Consider the following 16,767-nt stretch of genomic DNA (forward strand, 5'->3'; position numbering starts at 1 on the left):
CACACTGGACACACACTGGTGGGATGGACACACACTGGACACACACTGGTGGGATGGACACACACTGGACACACACTGGTGGGATGGACACACACTGGTGGGATGGACACACACTGGACACACACTGGACACACACTGGACACACACTGGACACACACTGGACACACACTGGACACACACTGGACACACACTGGACACACACTGGACACACACTGGACACACACTGGACACACACTGGACACACACTGGACACACACTGGACACACACTGGACACACACTGGACACACACTGGACACACACTGGACACACACTGGACACACACTGGACACACACTGGACACACACTGGACACACACTGGTGGGATGGACACACACTGGACACACACTGGTGGGATGGACACACACTGGACACACACTGGTGGGATGGACACACACTGGACACACACTGGTGGGATGGACACACACTGGACACACACTGGTGGGATGGACACACACTGGTGGGATGGACACACACTGGTGGGATGGACACACACTGGACACACACTGGACACACACAGGTGGGATGGACACACACTGGACACACACAGGTGGGATGGACACACAGGTGGGATGGACACACAGGTGGGATGGACACACAGGTGGGATGGACACACAGGTGGGATGGACAGGCATGTCTCACCCTCAGCTTATACACGAGTCAATAAGTTTTCCCATTTTTTTTTGTGGTAAATTAGGGGCCTCGGCTTATATTCGGATCGACCTATACTCGAGTATATACGGTAAGCAAATTAAAAAGTTATTTCTGGAACACCAGGTATTATACATCTTCTAGACCAGTGATGGCGAACCTTGGCACCCTAGATGTTTTGGAACTACATTTTCCATGATGCTCATGCACTCTGCAGTGTAGTTGAGCATCATGGGAAATGTAGTTCCAAAACATCTGGGGTGCCAAGGTTCGCCATCACTGTTCTAGACTTTGAAATAAAACGTCTCGTCACTTTTTTCCTACTTGCAAGAACGGTAGTAATAAGTTTCTCTGATAAGCCCTTCTGTCTTAAGATCTGTTCTTCAGAAACCAGGCTGTTAAACTGAGATGAGCTGGATCTGGATGGAGGATCTGGCCCTGACTCAACAGATCTGTCCTGCTTGGCAACTTCCAAGGTGGTTTCACTGAGAGGTTCATCAAGACTGAAAACCATGGTCTTTTCGGCCAATAAGGAGCTATTAAGATTAGTTCTGTGGATTCCATCCTGAATTTGGCCAACACCCTTGGAATCAGCTGAAATGGGGGGGGGGAAATAGCATAAGACAGCTGGAAGTCCCACTTGTGGGCCAATGCATCTATTCTTAGAGCTTGATCCTGCCTCTGAAGGGAGAAGTCTGGTACTTTTGCATTTTGTTTTGCAAAGGAGGTCCACCTGAGGGGAACCCCATCTCCTGGAGATTGGTCTCTAAATCAGGAATTATTAGAGACCAATCGGCTTCCCTTATTTCTCTCCTGCTGAGAAGATCTGCCAAGGCGTTTTCCATCCCCTTTAAATGGACTGCGGATAGAGAGGCCAACTTGTTCTCTGCCCATCTCAGGATTTGGTAAGCTAGCTCCATCAAGGTTCTGCTTTTTGTGCCCCCTTGCTTTGTTAAATATAATACTGCAGTCATATTATCCGACAATATTTGTACATGCTGTTTCACTAGAACGAGAGACGGCTTAGGTGAATAGCCTTCAACTCTCTCCAATTTGACGACCTTCTTGCCTCTGGTTTGGACCAAACCCCCTGAACCATTTGTTGTTTTTTTTATTTTATGGATCGATTCAGAGTGTTTAAATTGAGAATCAGGCGGAACTATTTTTTTTGACCAGAAAAATATGGGAGTAAAACCCCTTTCCACTCTTAACTTTTTGGAACCTGGGAGATGACTTTCTGTTGCATCAGCTCTTGTAGAAGAGATTTCATAGCCAGAGCCTTCTCCTGATCCATTGGCAGGTTTGTGATGGACTTTGTGAAGATTCTAGACTATAACCCCATTTGATTAACCCCAGAACAAATGGACTTCTTGTCGTTTCTTCCCAAACTGGCAAGAAATCCTGAAGTCTCCCGCCTACTGGGAGTTGGTCTTTTTTTTTTTTTTTTTTTTTGGAGATTGCTCTGGGTTTCTAAACAGTACTCCACCTTTGCCTCTTCCTGAGGATTTCAGGGTCTTTTCTTTGTCTGGTCTTTTTCCTTATCTGTTTGTCGAAAATTCTTCCTCTGCTGCATCACTTTTTCTGTGGAAAAGCTTTTTTGTCTGCAGTCCTTTTAAGGATAGTTAGCGAGCGCAGATGATCTGGCAGATATCCTGATAGACTCTGCAGAGGCATCTGTCATCTATTTGATGGCCTTAAGCAATGTAGGGAAGGACTCAAATATATCTTTTCTGGAGATACCTGTTATCACATGACTCTTAAGTTGGTCTAGCCAACACTCCAAATTTCTAGCTACAACTGTACCTGCCATTGCGGGTTTCAGATTGGCTAAAGATGAATCCCAGGCTTTCTTCAGTAGCCCATCTGCCCTCTTGTCCATCACATCTTTGAGAATCCCCATATCCTCAAAGGCTAAATCAGTCTTCCTAGACACTTGTGAAAAGGCAGCATCTATTTGTTTTTTTAGTCCACAAAAAATTCCTAATTTTCCTCAAAAGGAAACCTCCTTTTAAGGGCTTTAGATAAGAACTGCCCTTTTTCTGGATCCTTCCACTGCTTTTTTAATAGTGTGTTAAAACTTTATGCACAGAGAAGAAGCTGTGTTAATCTCCTCCAGCCTCTGGTACATCTTGTCATGTACCAACAGCTGGGTTTTTCTTCCTGGATCTCCAGGGTAGTATAAAATTGCCTTGAGTAGATCATCTACCTCCTCAAGTGAAAGTTTGTATCTAGATGATCTGGCTTCTTCCTCAATCAATGGTTGAGGGAGGAATGCTTTCCCTTTCTTCCTCAGACTCACTTTCCACCTGTAAGGAAGTGGATGGAGGGAGACTGGACTAAGAGCTCTGTTCTTGGCTGGAACTCTGGCCACGCTTTTTCACAAGGGAACACACTGTCCCTAGGGCCTTGGCTATTTCTTTTTTTTTTGGAAGATAAGAGCTCCTTACACTCCTGTGAGGACTCTTACTAAATCCGCAATGCAGGATCTGCACAGGGGTTTGGGCCAAGAGTCCCTTAAAGGATTTTTGCATGAGGGGCATTTTCTCCCTGATGTTCTCTCTGACTTGGCAGTAGCTTTCTGAAACAGAAAAAACAAAAGAACCCCAAGGTCCTTCTTTAGCTATAGCCTCTAAAAAGGAGGAGAATGGATAGCACCCATAGCCAACACCCAAAGTGCCCAGATTCTCACTCCTTGCTGAACTGCTAATGGAACATTTACACCAAAGCAGACAGCTGCAGGTTTTTGTTTCAACAAAAAAAAGAAAAAACATGCAGTGATATACAAGGAAAGAGGCACCGCTGTACCATCCGCCATTGCTGCTGACGATTCTTCCTCCATAACAAACGTTGCAGCCACTGCCTATGTACTTTTGAATGGTGTCCTTCCTCCATGTGCCAAACAAAAGGAAGTCCTGGCCAGAGGACCCGCCCCTTCCTCCTGCATTCCAGCAGCCAGAAACCAATTGCTGCTATGCCCTGCTGGAATTCTCCGCCCACCGGAACAGGCTTCACTCTCCATCCGGGATTCGACACCGCCATGCTGAGGCCTGGCATGGAACACTTGTTCTGAGCACAACCACGGCCCCCCCGAACACCATGGGCTGACGACCTCCAGCAGTCCATTACTCCTGTGAGCCAACGAAGGGACACCGGAACACCCCCCTCACGTGCGGGAAGGTGCTGGACTGGTCTTGAGCATAAAATCATGAAGGTACTGCCAAAAACCTCTCCTTGGAAAGAGCGCAGCCCCTCTGGCTCCCCAGCAGTGCTTCCATGGCGGAGGAAACACTAAAACAACTGACGGCATGGTGGAAGCAGCGGCTTTTAAAAGGGGCGTTGTCACCCAGTGTTTCCTGTGAAGAGGTGGAGTTACGCTCTCTCCAAGGTGCTGTCTTGAAAGGTGGAGAGAGAAAAAAGGCTTTTCCCGACAATAAATGGACAGAAAAAAGGGCATGCACAGGCCGAGGAGGCTCTAACGAACCCAAACAATTAGTTAAGGGAGCATAAATGTGGAGTGGACCATTCAGCAAGATATTGAAGCCAGCTGGTTCTCCCACATTTGACACCTCCGAAAAGGAGCCATCAGCCTCACCATGGTCCCCTGAGGGAATTAATCTTCTCCCGCCCCTAGTTCCCCCGTTTGAGGGTCCTGGGCAATGAACGAATCTGTGCGATTAAAGTTGCTAAACTTTTTTTTTTTTTTTTTTTAAACCCTGTGGTAAAATACCCAGGGGCTGCAGCGTTCAAAACAATTGTAAACATTTCATGCCCCAGATGCTCACTCTAACCAGTCACTCCCTCTCAGGGGATGATGCCATCTGTAGAGATAAGCAAGCTTACCAAAGCTAGAGGGGGACTCCATTAGCTCTATTTCTGGGGGTGTTTTAACCCCCCCTTCAGACCTTAGCCCGATGCACAAAGCAGAGGTACCATCAGAAGAAAAAAAAAAAAAAAAAAAAAAAAAAAAAAAAAAAAAAAAAAAAAAAAAAATCGCATGCACTGCTTTAATTAATCAGATAAAAAAAAAGTGTAGAATTTAGTCAATATTTAAAATAAAAAGGCAATTATTCTTAAATATCTCTATGCAGTGGTAAATATAAAATAGCCAACGATATGGTTAGGGATAAATCTCAAATCCACTGAGGACATATAATGGTATATGTATGTATGTATGTATGTATATGTATATATTATATATATATATATATATATATATATATATATATATATATATATATATATATATATATATATATATATATATATATATATATATATATATATATATATATATATACACACACACACACATACACATTATATATCTTAAGTTGAATTTGAAAAATATCAGGCTCAGATCACATTGTTTTATTTAACTGCTTGCTGCCTGCCAACTGTCATATCAGGCAACGTGGCTTTCTGGGAGGGCGTCATATGACGTTCCTTCATTTAAACAGGGAATGCGCGCGATTGTGTGCGTGCATCCCCATTCCTTCGGTGGCAGTGTCACGGAGACACACCGCTCGCCACCGAGGGGCTTGATCAGCCATATTTTGCTTTTCTGGGCTTGTTTTTTTCATCTTTTACCATCCATTTCCATATGGAGAAATGTACACATGTGCGACATTATATACACACGTATATATTTTTACATCATTATTATAGCATTGAAGCCAGTTGTAATTTAGTCAACTGTTCAATTAACAGGAGCCGAGCAATTATGATTTGTGTTGGCTGTAGCTATTAATGTATCATTATACATATAGTATTTAACCAGCTGTTATTTTACAATGGCCCAATCAACATACATCGAGCAACAGAAAGATCTGTCGGCTGTAGCCATCATTTTTGCATTATTTCTCATTTATATACTATGTCCCTTGTAATAATAGTTTGGTTTAGTCCCATGAAGTCAATAGACAAGGGATACAGTAGGAGTATAATAGCACTTTATTTTACTTTTATACACTACTAAACGGGCCAGAGTATATATTGTATACATGTGTGACGGGGATCCTTGTGCGTGTCACTTGAAGTAAACCCTTCACCCTCTTTGATTCCCTGCAAAGGGAAAGCATAATGGACTACTATGCATCGCATAGTAGTCCATTATGTATCACTTACCTGACACAGGAGCCAGCAAAGTCACCGCTGTCCCCTGTAATCCGGAGCGTCCATCTTCTCAGTGGGTCTCGCTGCTCCGCCGCTGTCATTCGGCAAAGCCGCAATGACGTCACTCCCGCGCACGGGAGCCGACACTCACGGCATATCGCCGTTGACAGCGGCGCGCTCAGTGCGCCGCTGTCTACGGCGCATGCGCCACAGACAGCGGTGCCTGTGTTTCGGCAAATAGCTCCTAAACCGTGTAGGTTTAGGAGATATTTCTTGGACCTACAGGTAAGCCTTAATCTAGGCTTACCTGTAGGTCAAAGTGGTTTGCAAGGGTTTACAACCACTTTAAACAGCCTGTCGGTTTTTCACTTATGCAGTTTATGTATATGGTTTGAATCTCTTTGGGTTGAGATGTTTATATGTGCTGTTTTTTTCACCTTGCCTTTGCTCGTTATACATAGCTAGGGTGGGGGTCACGTTATTGTTTGTCGTTGGATCGATCCCCAATTCGATGGGCGACATTTCAACCTACTTTTTGACAATAGTGGATTAGTATACACACACACATACATTTTTTTACTAGCCAATCGAAGTTTGACCGTACAGTACATTATACATATTGTATTTTACAAATGATTGAGGTTTATTACATTGGTTTTAGATCATTTTGAGACATTATGCTATCCTCATGTTTTGAGGGACTCTGGAATTTATCAATGTTTAGCTGATTTTGTTATACATTTGAAATAAACAAACTCTTTATATGTGTGTGTGTGTCGGGGGGGGGGGGGGGGAGGGGTGCGTGTGTGTGTGTCGGGGGGGGGGGGGGGGGGGTGTGCGTGTGTGTGTGTCGGGGGGGGGGGGGGGTGTGCGTGTGTGTCGGGGGGGGGGGGGTGTGTCGGGGGGGTGTGCGTGTGTGTGTCGGGGGGGGGTGTGCGTGTGTGTGTCGGGGGGGGGGTGTGCGTGTGTGTGTCGGGGGGGGGTGTGCGTGTGTGTGTCGGGGGGGGGGGGGTGTGCGTGTGTGTGTCGGGGGGGGGTGTGCGTGTGTGTGTCGGGGGGGGGTGTGCGTGTGTGTGTCGGGGGGGGGTGTGCGTGTGTGTGTCGGGGGGGGGTGTGCGTGTGTGTGTCGGGGGGGGTGTGCGTGTGTGTGTCGGGGGGGGTGTGCGTGTGTGTGTCGGGGGGGGGTGTGCGTGTGTCGGGGGGGTGTGCGCGTGTGTGTGTGTTGGGGGGGGGGGGGGGGGGGGTGTGTGCGCGTGTGTGTGTGTTGGGGGGGGGGGGGGGGGGTGTGTGCGCGTGTGTGTGTGTTGGGGGGGGGGGGGGGGGGGTGTGTGCGCGTGTGTGTGTGTTGGGGGGGGGGGGGGGGGGGGGGGTGTGTGCGTGTGTGTGTGTTGGGGGGGGGGGGGGGTGTGTGCGTGTGTGTGTTGGGGGGGGGGGTGTGTGTGCGTGTGTCGGGGGGGGGGGGTGTGCGTGTGTCGGGGGGGGTGTGCGTGTGTGTGTGTGTCGGGGGGGGGGGGGTGTGCGTGTGTCGGGGGGGTGTGCGTGTGTGTGTGTGTGTCGGGGGGGGGGGGGTGTGCGTGTGTGTGTGTGTGTGTGTCGGGGGGGGGGTGTGCGTGTGTGTGTGTGTGTGTCGGGGGGGGGGCGTGTGTGTGTGTCGGGGGGGGGGGGGGTGTGTGCGTGTGCGCGCGTGTGTGTCGGGGGGGGGGGGGGGCGGGGGTGTGCGTGTGTGTCGGGGGGGGGGGGGTGTGTGTGCGCGTGTGTGTGTGTCGGGGGGGGGGGGGGGGCGGGGGTGTGCGTGTGTGTGTGTCGGGGGGTGTGTGTGTGTGTGTGTCGGGGGGGGGGTGTGTCGGGGTTTAGCGGCATTTTACAACACATACACAACTATAGGTTCATGGATTTTCCATGTACAGATATGCATGTTTTTATACTTGCTTTCATACACACACTCTGAGGAAAACAAATTTCTCCCATTCTCCAGTAAACTATTAAGTTGTTTTTTTATAATATGTATTATTTGGGGCTTTATATGGTAAGCCGCTTTATAGCTATATTCACATATGGACATAACCACATACACAATTTTCATTTTTTTGTATGCAATCATTCAACTTAGACACAGATTTTATTTATTTACATTATGATGTCACTTTTCTTGGTTTGCATATCTATACACTTACTTTTATATTTTGATGCACCTTCAATCACAATTTAGTTAACACAAATTATCATTCAGTGATATGATTATTATTCACTTGTTTTATTTTTTCACGCAATTACTTTTGCATTTTTTCCAGAGCATATATATTCATTTCTTTGATCATTGTATCACGTGGGTTTAATTAGACATAGTATTTAATAGATCTCCTGTGTTGTGATTGTCAGCTATGATTAAGCACTACTGCGAAACATCAGCGTTTTTTTTAATGCGTTTTAATAAAGAAAGGCACAATTTTCTCAAGAGTGTGGCAGTCCAGAGTTTACTTCCGTTTGTTGGGGGTTGATCAGCCATTGGGCATGGCTGTTTACCACATGATTGGCCGCGATGAAGTAATGGCCGATTACAGGTGATACTGGCTCACTTTGCATGGCGCATGCGCCCAATCTCGAGCAAACTGCTTGTGCACGTTGGTGGCGGGAACACTGCTTGTCACGACGCTGGTAAACAGCCATTGGCTGAAAGAATTGTGGAAAATAATTACAACTTAAAAAAAAAAAAAAAAAAAAACTCACGATGCTACTTAATACTTTGGAATGTCCATTTTCTAAAGGGATCATGGGGGGTGTATTTTTACTTTCCTGTAATTCACCTGATGTACTGAAGGCCTGATCAATTTTCAGTGATTGGCACCATAGTTTGTAGACGCTATAACACATACTAAATATACACGCCATCTCACTTGCCATAATCACTTCCATGTGTGTTTTATTAGCTACACAAGGCTAGTGATTTATTATATATCTCTGCGTGCCAACATGTCACTTTAGCTATAATTAAGCACTAATGAGGGTGTGAAACACGTTCGCTACAGCTGTTCTTGTACTGTATGGACTCTAGAGCTGCACAATTCTGGCCAAAATAACCACAACTTTTTTGATTAGAATAAAAAGTTCACGATTCTCGCAACGTAAAAATCTTTCATGTAGTTTTAATTCACTGAAGTAATTTTTTCCAAAAAAAACAAAAATTGCATTTGAAAGACTGCTGCACAAATAGAGTGCGAGATAAAATATTTATATATATATAATTAATTTTTTGTGGGGGTTCCAAGTAATTTTCTATTAAAAAAAAAATAAATAAAGATTTTAACCTACAAGTGTCAGGAAAAGGTTTGGTATTTAAGTGGTTAAACTTTCCTCATTTACACACCAAGTCTATTCCATTGACAAATTGTTACAATGTTTATATTTAAGTTTCACTGCTAAAGAATGTTGCAATTCTTGGCAGACTGCCCAATTTTTTTTCCCCCTCTTTTTTGATGGCTGTGGCTTCAGAAGAGCAGAGAATTCTTTGTATATTAAGAATCGTGAAACACTTCAAGATCCGGTCAAGATCGCAGCAGGAAAAAAATAAAATAAAAAAATTATAGCGATTCTTGACAATTAAACACTTACTTACCATTTTGCTGGCCAAAGACCAGAGCACTTTTTGTGAATTGGCACGTGTCGCTTTAACTGACAATTGTGTGGTCATGCAACGTGGCTCCCAAACAAAATTGGATTCTCCCCCCCCCCCCCCCCCCCAGCTTTCTTTTGGTGGTATTTGATCACCTCTGCGGTTTTTATTTTTTGTGCTATAAAAAAAAAAAAAAAAAAAAAAAAAAGTGTAAGAAGAGCGGAAATTTTGAAAAACACGCATTTTTTTGCTAAAATACCCCCCCAAAAAAATGTGTATATATATATATATATATATATATATATATATATATATATATATATATATATATATATATATATATATATATATATATATATATACACACACACACACACACACACACACACACATCTGCGACATTATGGTAGACTCAGACAATTTTGACACATTTTTGGGGCCATGGGCATTAATACAGCGATCAATGCTATAAAATTGCACGGATTACAGTAAAAATGTCACTGGCAGAGAAGGGGTTAATCACTAGGGGGCGGGGGAGGGGTTAAGTGTAGCCTGCAGAGTGATGGGCTAGCAGTGACACGACAATGATCGCTGCTCCCGATGACAGGGTGCAGACGATCAGTGTCGTGTCACTAGGCAGAACGGGGAGACGCCGTTTACATCAGCATCTTCCTGTTCTTCAGCTCCGTGACACGATCGCGGGCAACCGGTGGACAGAGTCCACGGTCCCACAGGCACGGTCACGGAGCTCGCAGCAGGCGCCCCACTGCACGGCGGGAAATTCAAAGTAACGTACAGGCCATTCTGCCGACTAATAAGTACAGGAGGCGATCGGCAATCGGTTAATCGCGTAGCTCTAATGCCGCATACACACGACTGTACTTTCCAGCAGAAAAAAAAGGTCCAACAGAATAATTTCATCAGATATTCCGATCGTGTGTGGGCTTCAGCAGACTTTTTTTCAAAAAGTCTGATGGACCTAGAAATAGAACAGGTTTTAAATCTTTCCGACAATCAATTCCAAAATTGGGAAAACCTTGTGTCTGTATGCTAGTACGATGGACCAAATACAGTGCAAGGGCAGCCATTGGCTACTGAACTTCCTTTTCTAGTCCCATCGTACATCATCGCATTCAAAACGAACAGACTTTGGGTCCAATTCATATAGAAGAGTCAATTAATCTTGTTTCCATGTCCTGTGCACATAAACATTGGAACTGGGCTGCAGAAAAAAAGGCAGGGGATGCTCTGGACTGAGGGGTCAAAATGTGAAATATTTGGCTGTAGCAGGAAGCCATATGTTTATGAAGGGCTGGAGAGCAGTACAAAAATATGTGTCTGCAGGCAACAATGAAGCATGGTGGAGGTTCCTTGCAAGTTTGGAGCTGCATTTCTGCAAATTGAGTTGGAGATTTGGTCAGGATGGCATACACCCACGGATCCCAAAGGAATTGAGCTCTGTCATTTCAAAGCCATCGTTTCTAATTTTTGAGAACTTGTTAATGACTGGAATAGTACCACTGGATTGGCATAAGGCCAATGTAGTGCCTATATTCAAAAAGGGATCAAAGCCTTTGCCAAGTAATTATAGACCTGTTAGTTTAACTTCTATATTAAAGCGGGAGTCCGCGTTTTTTTAAAAGCCAGCAGCTACAAATACTGCAGCTGCTGACTTTTAAAATAGTGACACTTACCTGTCCAGCGCGCCCGCGATGTCGGCACCCGAAGCAGATCTCTCGATCGTCACTCGGGTGCTGCCGCCGCCATCTTGGGTATGGGAATCAGGAAGTGGAGCCTTTCGGCTTCATTTCCCGGTTCCCTACTGCGCATGCGCAACTCGTGCTGCGCAATAAGGATGGACCCGCTGCCTCTGGGATCTGTGTGTTTCCCAGCAAGCAGCGGGGGACTTTCAGAAAGGGGTGTAATCTACGCCCCTTTCCGCAGAGAGCTATCCTGGAAGTGGGTGCAGATACCTGTACTGTACAGGTACCTGCACCCCCCTCCCCCCTGAAAGGTGCCAATTGCGGCGCCGGAGGGGGAGAGGATTCCAATGAGCGGAAGGTCCACTTTAGGGTGGACCTCCGCTTTAAGGAAGATACTGCAGAGTTTAATAAAAGACCACATAGATGAGTTCTTGCTCAAAAAAAATTTTTTTTAAGACAGCATGAATACAGGAAAGAGAAGTTGTCAGACAAATTTTTTTTTTTTTTTTAATGAGGTGATAAGTAATATCTTGGACAGAGGGGTGGCTGTGGACACAATATCTTAAGATTTTGCCAAAGCGTTTGACATAGTTCCCCACACATGGCTAATGTGTAAGGTAAAGTCTACAGGCTTGGATAGACCAAATTTAGAGAGTAGTGGTTAAGCCACTGTGCTGTATTCATACAATCCTCTGTTTTATAATTTTTATATATATATATATATATATATATATATATATATATATATATATATATATATATATATATATATATATATATATATATATATATATATATATATATATATATATATATATATATATATATGCACACACATACACTTGGACTCTAGGAGCCAGCTAAAAAAAAAGTTAGGAGCCAGGTCCGTGACGGCGATCTGGACCTGTCCCTGGCCTGACATGGAGACAAGTGAGGGGAAGATAGCCCCCCACCTGTCTCCAAGTCATTGCCCATAGCTCTTAGAGGGACATTTTATTTATTTTATTCTTTTCAAATTGAATTTTAGTACAAATATGAGATGTGAGGTCTCTCTGACCCCAGGTCTCATATATAAGAGGACCTGTCACGCTTTTTTTTCTATTACAAGGGATTTTTACATTCCTTGTAATAGGAATAAAAGTGACACTTTATTTTTTTTTAAAAGAACAGTGAAAAAAAATAAAAGTTAAAATTAGAAAAAAATAATAAATAATTTAACCGCACCCTGTCCCGCCAAGCTTGCGTGCCGAAGCGAACGCATATATGAAAGCGGTGTTCAAACCACACGTGAGGTATCGATGCGATCGGTAGAGTGAGAGCAATAATTCCCGCCCTAGACCTCCTCTATAACTTAAAACGTGCAACCTGTAGAATTTTTTTAAACGTCGCCTATGGAGATTTTAAAGAGTAAAAGTTTGTCGCCATTCCATGAGCGGGTGCAATTTTGAAGCATGACATGTTGGGTATCGATTTACTCGGCGTCATATTATCTTTCACAATATAAAAACAAAAATTGGGCTAACTTTACTGTTTTTTTTTTTATTAAAAAATTTTTCCCCCAAAAAAAAAAAAAAAAAGTGCGCTTGTAAGTCCGCTGTGCAAAGACGGTGTGACAGACAGTATTGCAACGACCATCATTTTATTCTCTAGGGTGCTAGAATAAAAAATATACATAATGTTTAGGGGTTCTAAGTAAAGGGAAAGAGGCTGGCAGGCAGGGGAAGCTCCATTAGCATTGCTGGTTGTCATGCCAACGGCCACCACAAGAGGGCGCCAGATTCTAGAAGGAACCATATGCTCAATTACCGGCCACCGGCGGCGCAGCCCAATCACGCCGGGGGGGGGGGGGGGTGGTGGTGTCAAAGGAGACAGGATACCCCCAGCTGTGCTGCCCCAGGTCACCAATACTAGTCGCAAATGCGACCTGGCGCCCGGGTTGTGTCGAGCCCCGTCTTACACCTACAGCCGGATGGGTCGAGAATTCACTGCGGATGTCAGTTGAGAGGAGAGATGGAGAGAGGCATGTCAACACTGAGCAGTGCTTTGAAATAAAAAAAGGTATAGAACTGTTTGCTTTTTTTTTAAAAAGCAAAAAACCCACCACAGACAATGGGCACCTATCATTATAAGCAGAGCTGCAGACGATAAAAGGCACAAACTGACCATGGTGTCAGGGCTTAGCAGCCATGATAAACCGTGGTCAGGTTACAGGGAGAAGGGCAGAACCAGGCAGGGTTAGCCAGGTATTTAAGGTGATAGAATGGGCCAAATTACACAGCACAAGTACTCTGCTCTATAACATTCTTTAAAAAGGAGCAGGACCCCCCCCCACCTCTTTTTTTTTGGGGCAACAAACTAATGGATTCTTACTCTGAATGGTCTGTTATCAGTGGTGTACCCCAAATAAATGTCAGTGTTTGGACCATTACTTTTTAATATATTTATAACGTCTCCAACTTCTAAACCAACCTCAATGCACGGTTTTATTGGGCAATGGTGTGGTAAATGAGGTTTAACCACTTGCTGACCAGCCGCCGCAGTTTTACTACGGCAGAATGGCACGGGCAGGCGACACTGCACTATGTTACGTCACTTCGCCCTGTGGCCACTGCTTGACCCCAGGGCCAATGCGAGTGCCCAGCAGGCGCGATGACCGCCGGGCTCCCATGATCGCTCGTGAGACAGCGAGAATCGGGATCTGTGTGTGAAGAGATCTATTTTATTAGCAAAAATTTGAAAATATTCAGTTTTTAAAATGGTCACTCGTTTTGTTTTTTAGTGCAAAAAATAAATAAATAAATAAAAAACCCCAAATAAAAAAAAAAAAAACGCAGGAGATAAAATACCAAAAGAAAGCTCCATTTGTGGGAAAAAGGGACATCAATTTTGTTTGGGTGCAGCACTGCACAACTGTCAGTTAAAGTGATGCAGTGTCGAACCGCAAAAAATGGCTTGGTCATTCAGCAGCCAAATCTTCAGGCGCTGAAGCGGTTAATGTTGATAAATGTAGAGTTATGCAGTTGGGGGCTAAGAATATGCATGCATAATACCAGGAGGAGAACAGCTGGGATAGTCAATGGTGGAGAAGGATCTGGGTGTTCTGGTAGATCATAAGCTTAATTGCATGCAATGTCAAGCTGCAATTTTCAAAAGCAAGCAAAATCCATTGTATTAGGAGAGGCATGGACTGCAGAGATATTTTGCCCCTGTACAAGTCATTAGTAAGGCCTCACCTGGAATTTGCAGTTCAGTTTTGGGAACCAGTTCATAAAAAAGGGCATTGAGGAACTGAAGAAAGTGCAGAGAAGAGCAACCAAACTAAGAAGAGGTATGGAGGAACTGAATTTATTCTCGAGAAGAGGAGATTAAGGGGGAGATATGATCGAAATGTCTAAATACATAAGTGGTTCATATAGTGAACTTGGTGTTGAGTTATTCACTTTACATTTAGAGGAAACGCGATTTCATCTTCAAAATACAGAAAGGCTCCTTCATAGTAAGAGCTGTGAAAATGTGGAATAGACTCTCTCAAGAACTGGTTCTGGCCAGCTCAGTAGATAGTTTTAAAGTGGTTGTAAACCCTTACAAACCACTTTGACCTACAGGTAAGCCTAGATTAAGGCTTACCTGTAGGTCCAAGCAATATCTCCTAAACCTATATGGTTTAGGAGATATTTGCCCGAAAACGGGCACAGCTGTCTACGGTGCATGCGCCGTAGACAGCGGCGCGCAGGCGCACTGAACGCGGCAGTTCCAAAAATGGAGCTGCCGCATTTGTCGACTCCCGTACGCAATGAGAAGCTTACAATCTAAAAAGGAAGGGGCAATTGATACAAAAAAGGTAATAGCTGTGGGGGATGAGTAAGGGAAGTAAAACAGTGTTAGTTAGAATCAGGATAGGCTTCTTTGAAGAGAAGGGTTTTCAGGGATCGTCTAAAGATGGATAGATTAGGGGACAGTCGGACAGATTGGGGTAGGGAGTTCAAAAGGATGGGAGAAGCTCTGGGGGCGAGCATGGGAGGAGGTGACAAGGGAGCAGGAGGTCTTGAGATGACTGAAGAGGGCGGCTTGGTTGGTATTTTGGGACTAGGTCAGTGATGTAGCTGGGGGCAGAGTTATGGATGGCTTTGTAAATTATTGTTAGTACTTTGAATTTTATTCGTTGGGCGAGTAAATATATATCCCCACAAATAGAGCTTTCTTTTGGTATTATTTGATCAAATCTGCAGTTTTTATTTTGCGCTATAAAAAAAAAAAAAGGATAATTTTTTTATATATATATATATATATATATATATATATATTTTCTGCCATAAAACACCCAATTTAAAAACGAATTCCATCAATTTTGGCCAATATGTAAAAAACTAAATAAAAACCCAATAAGCATATGTAGATTGTAGACACTATAACTTTTGCACAAACCAAACTATGGAAAATTTTTATGGCATTTATTTTTTATTTTTTTAAAGTAACGGCAGAGATCAGTGATTTTTAGCGGGACTTCAACAGTGCGGCAGACAAATCAGAAACCCAACTGACACTTTGAGAACTAGTGACATTACAGTGATCAGTGCTAAAAATATGCACCGTTACTGTATTAATGACACTGGCAGGTAGGGGTTAACATCAGGGCAAAGGGTTAAGCGTGTCAGTGTATTGCACAAAATGACGTATAGGTATGCCGTTTTGCGCAATAGAGCCGTTCTACCGCAGTAAAAATGCACTAGGCAAGTGGTCAACTCTCACACAAAACAATATACACTTTCACACTTGTGCGACTTGGGACTGCAAAGTAGCATGACAAGTCGTACCCCATGATTTCCCATGAGTATCATTCATATCTGTGCCTGTAGTAGTCCCTGTACTATGAAGGTGCGACTGATGCGAGTTGAGGTCCATAGACCTCAAGTTTACACAGGCATTCCCTGAAAACATGCCAAAATGGGGCAACTGTGAAGTCTCAGTAGTGTGAAAGGTGCCTTATTGGGATTTTGTTATCAAAAGACATGTAGCAAAATACATTTTGGCCTAATTTCATAAAGAAATTTGAAAATGTTTTATAACAGAAATTAGAAAATAACTTTTTCAAAGCTGTCTTTCTCATTTATACAGCAAAAAATAAAAATCTCAGTGGTGATCGAATGCCACCAATGACGCAATTTAAATTTAAGGCAGCAGTGCTTTACAGCAAAAAATGGCCTGGTCACAAAGGAGAGAAAAAAAAAAAAAAAACGTTCTGGAGCACAAGTGGTTAAAGAAGAGCTCAAGTGTCCCCCCTAAAATTTTGTAGCTGCTGACTTTTAACCAGTTCCCGACTGCCTCACGCAGATATACTCCAGCAGAAAACAAAAAAAAAAAAAAAAAAAAACACAACACACACACACACACACACACACACGTATTTGCTCCCACCCAAAAAGTGCCAAATATGGCAGTGGAGAAGATGCAAACAAGAGGAACGTCTCATTCTGGGTGAAGCTCCACATTAAAGTGGTTGTAAACCCTTACAAACCACTTTGACCTACAGGTAAGCCTAGATTAAGGCTTACCTGTAGGTCCAAGAAATATCTCCTAAACCTATACAGTTTAGGAGACATTTACCTGAAGACAGTGGCGCGCAGGCGCACTGGGTAAGCCGCAGATCATGGCGA

The 16,767-nt window shown here is 43.9% G+C and overlaps 1 protein-coding gene across 2 annotated transcripts in view; it reads right to left on the minus strand.

The window, feature by feature from the left end:
- Positions 1-16,767, minus strand: part of MPC1 (mitochondrial pyruvate carrier 1) — an 80,834-nt gene that overhangs the window by 63,369 nt on the left and 698 nt on the right. The window contains exon 2 of one of the 2 annotated variants that reach the window (XM_077486534.1): positions 11,784-11,787. The exons of the other annotated variant lie outside the window; for it this stretch is intronic. Coding sequence (XP_077342660.1) covers positions 11,784-11,787 — 4 coding nt within the window. The remainder of the gene's footprint in view (positions 1-11,783; positions 11,788-16,767) is intronic. 2 annotated transcript variants of the gene reach the window in all.

The sequence above is a fragment of the Lithobates pipiens genome, unplaced genomic scaffold (assembly GCF_037356315.1).
Source record: "Lithobates pipiens isolate NorthernLeopardFrog02 unplaced genomic scaffold, aLitPip1_a1.2 Scaffold_18, whole genome shotgun sequence".
Classification (NCBI taxonomy): domain Eukaryota; kingdom Metazoa; phylum Chordata; class Amphibia; order Anura; family Ranidae; genus Lithobates; species Lithobates pipiens.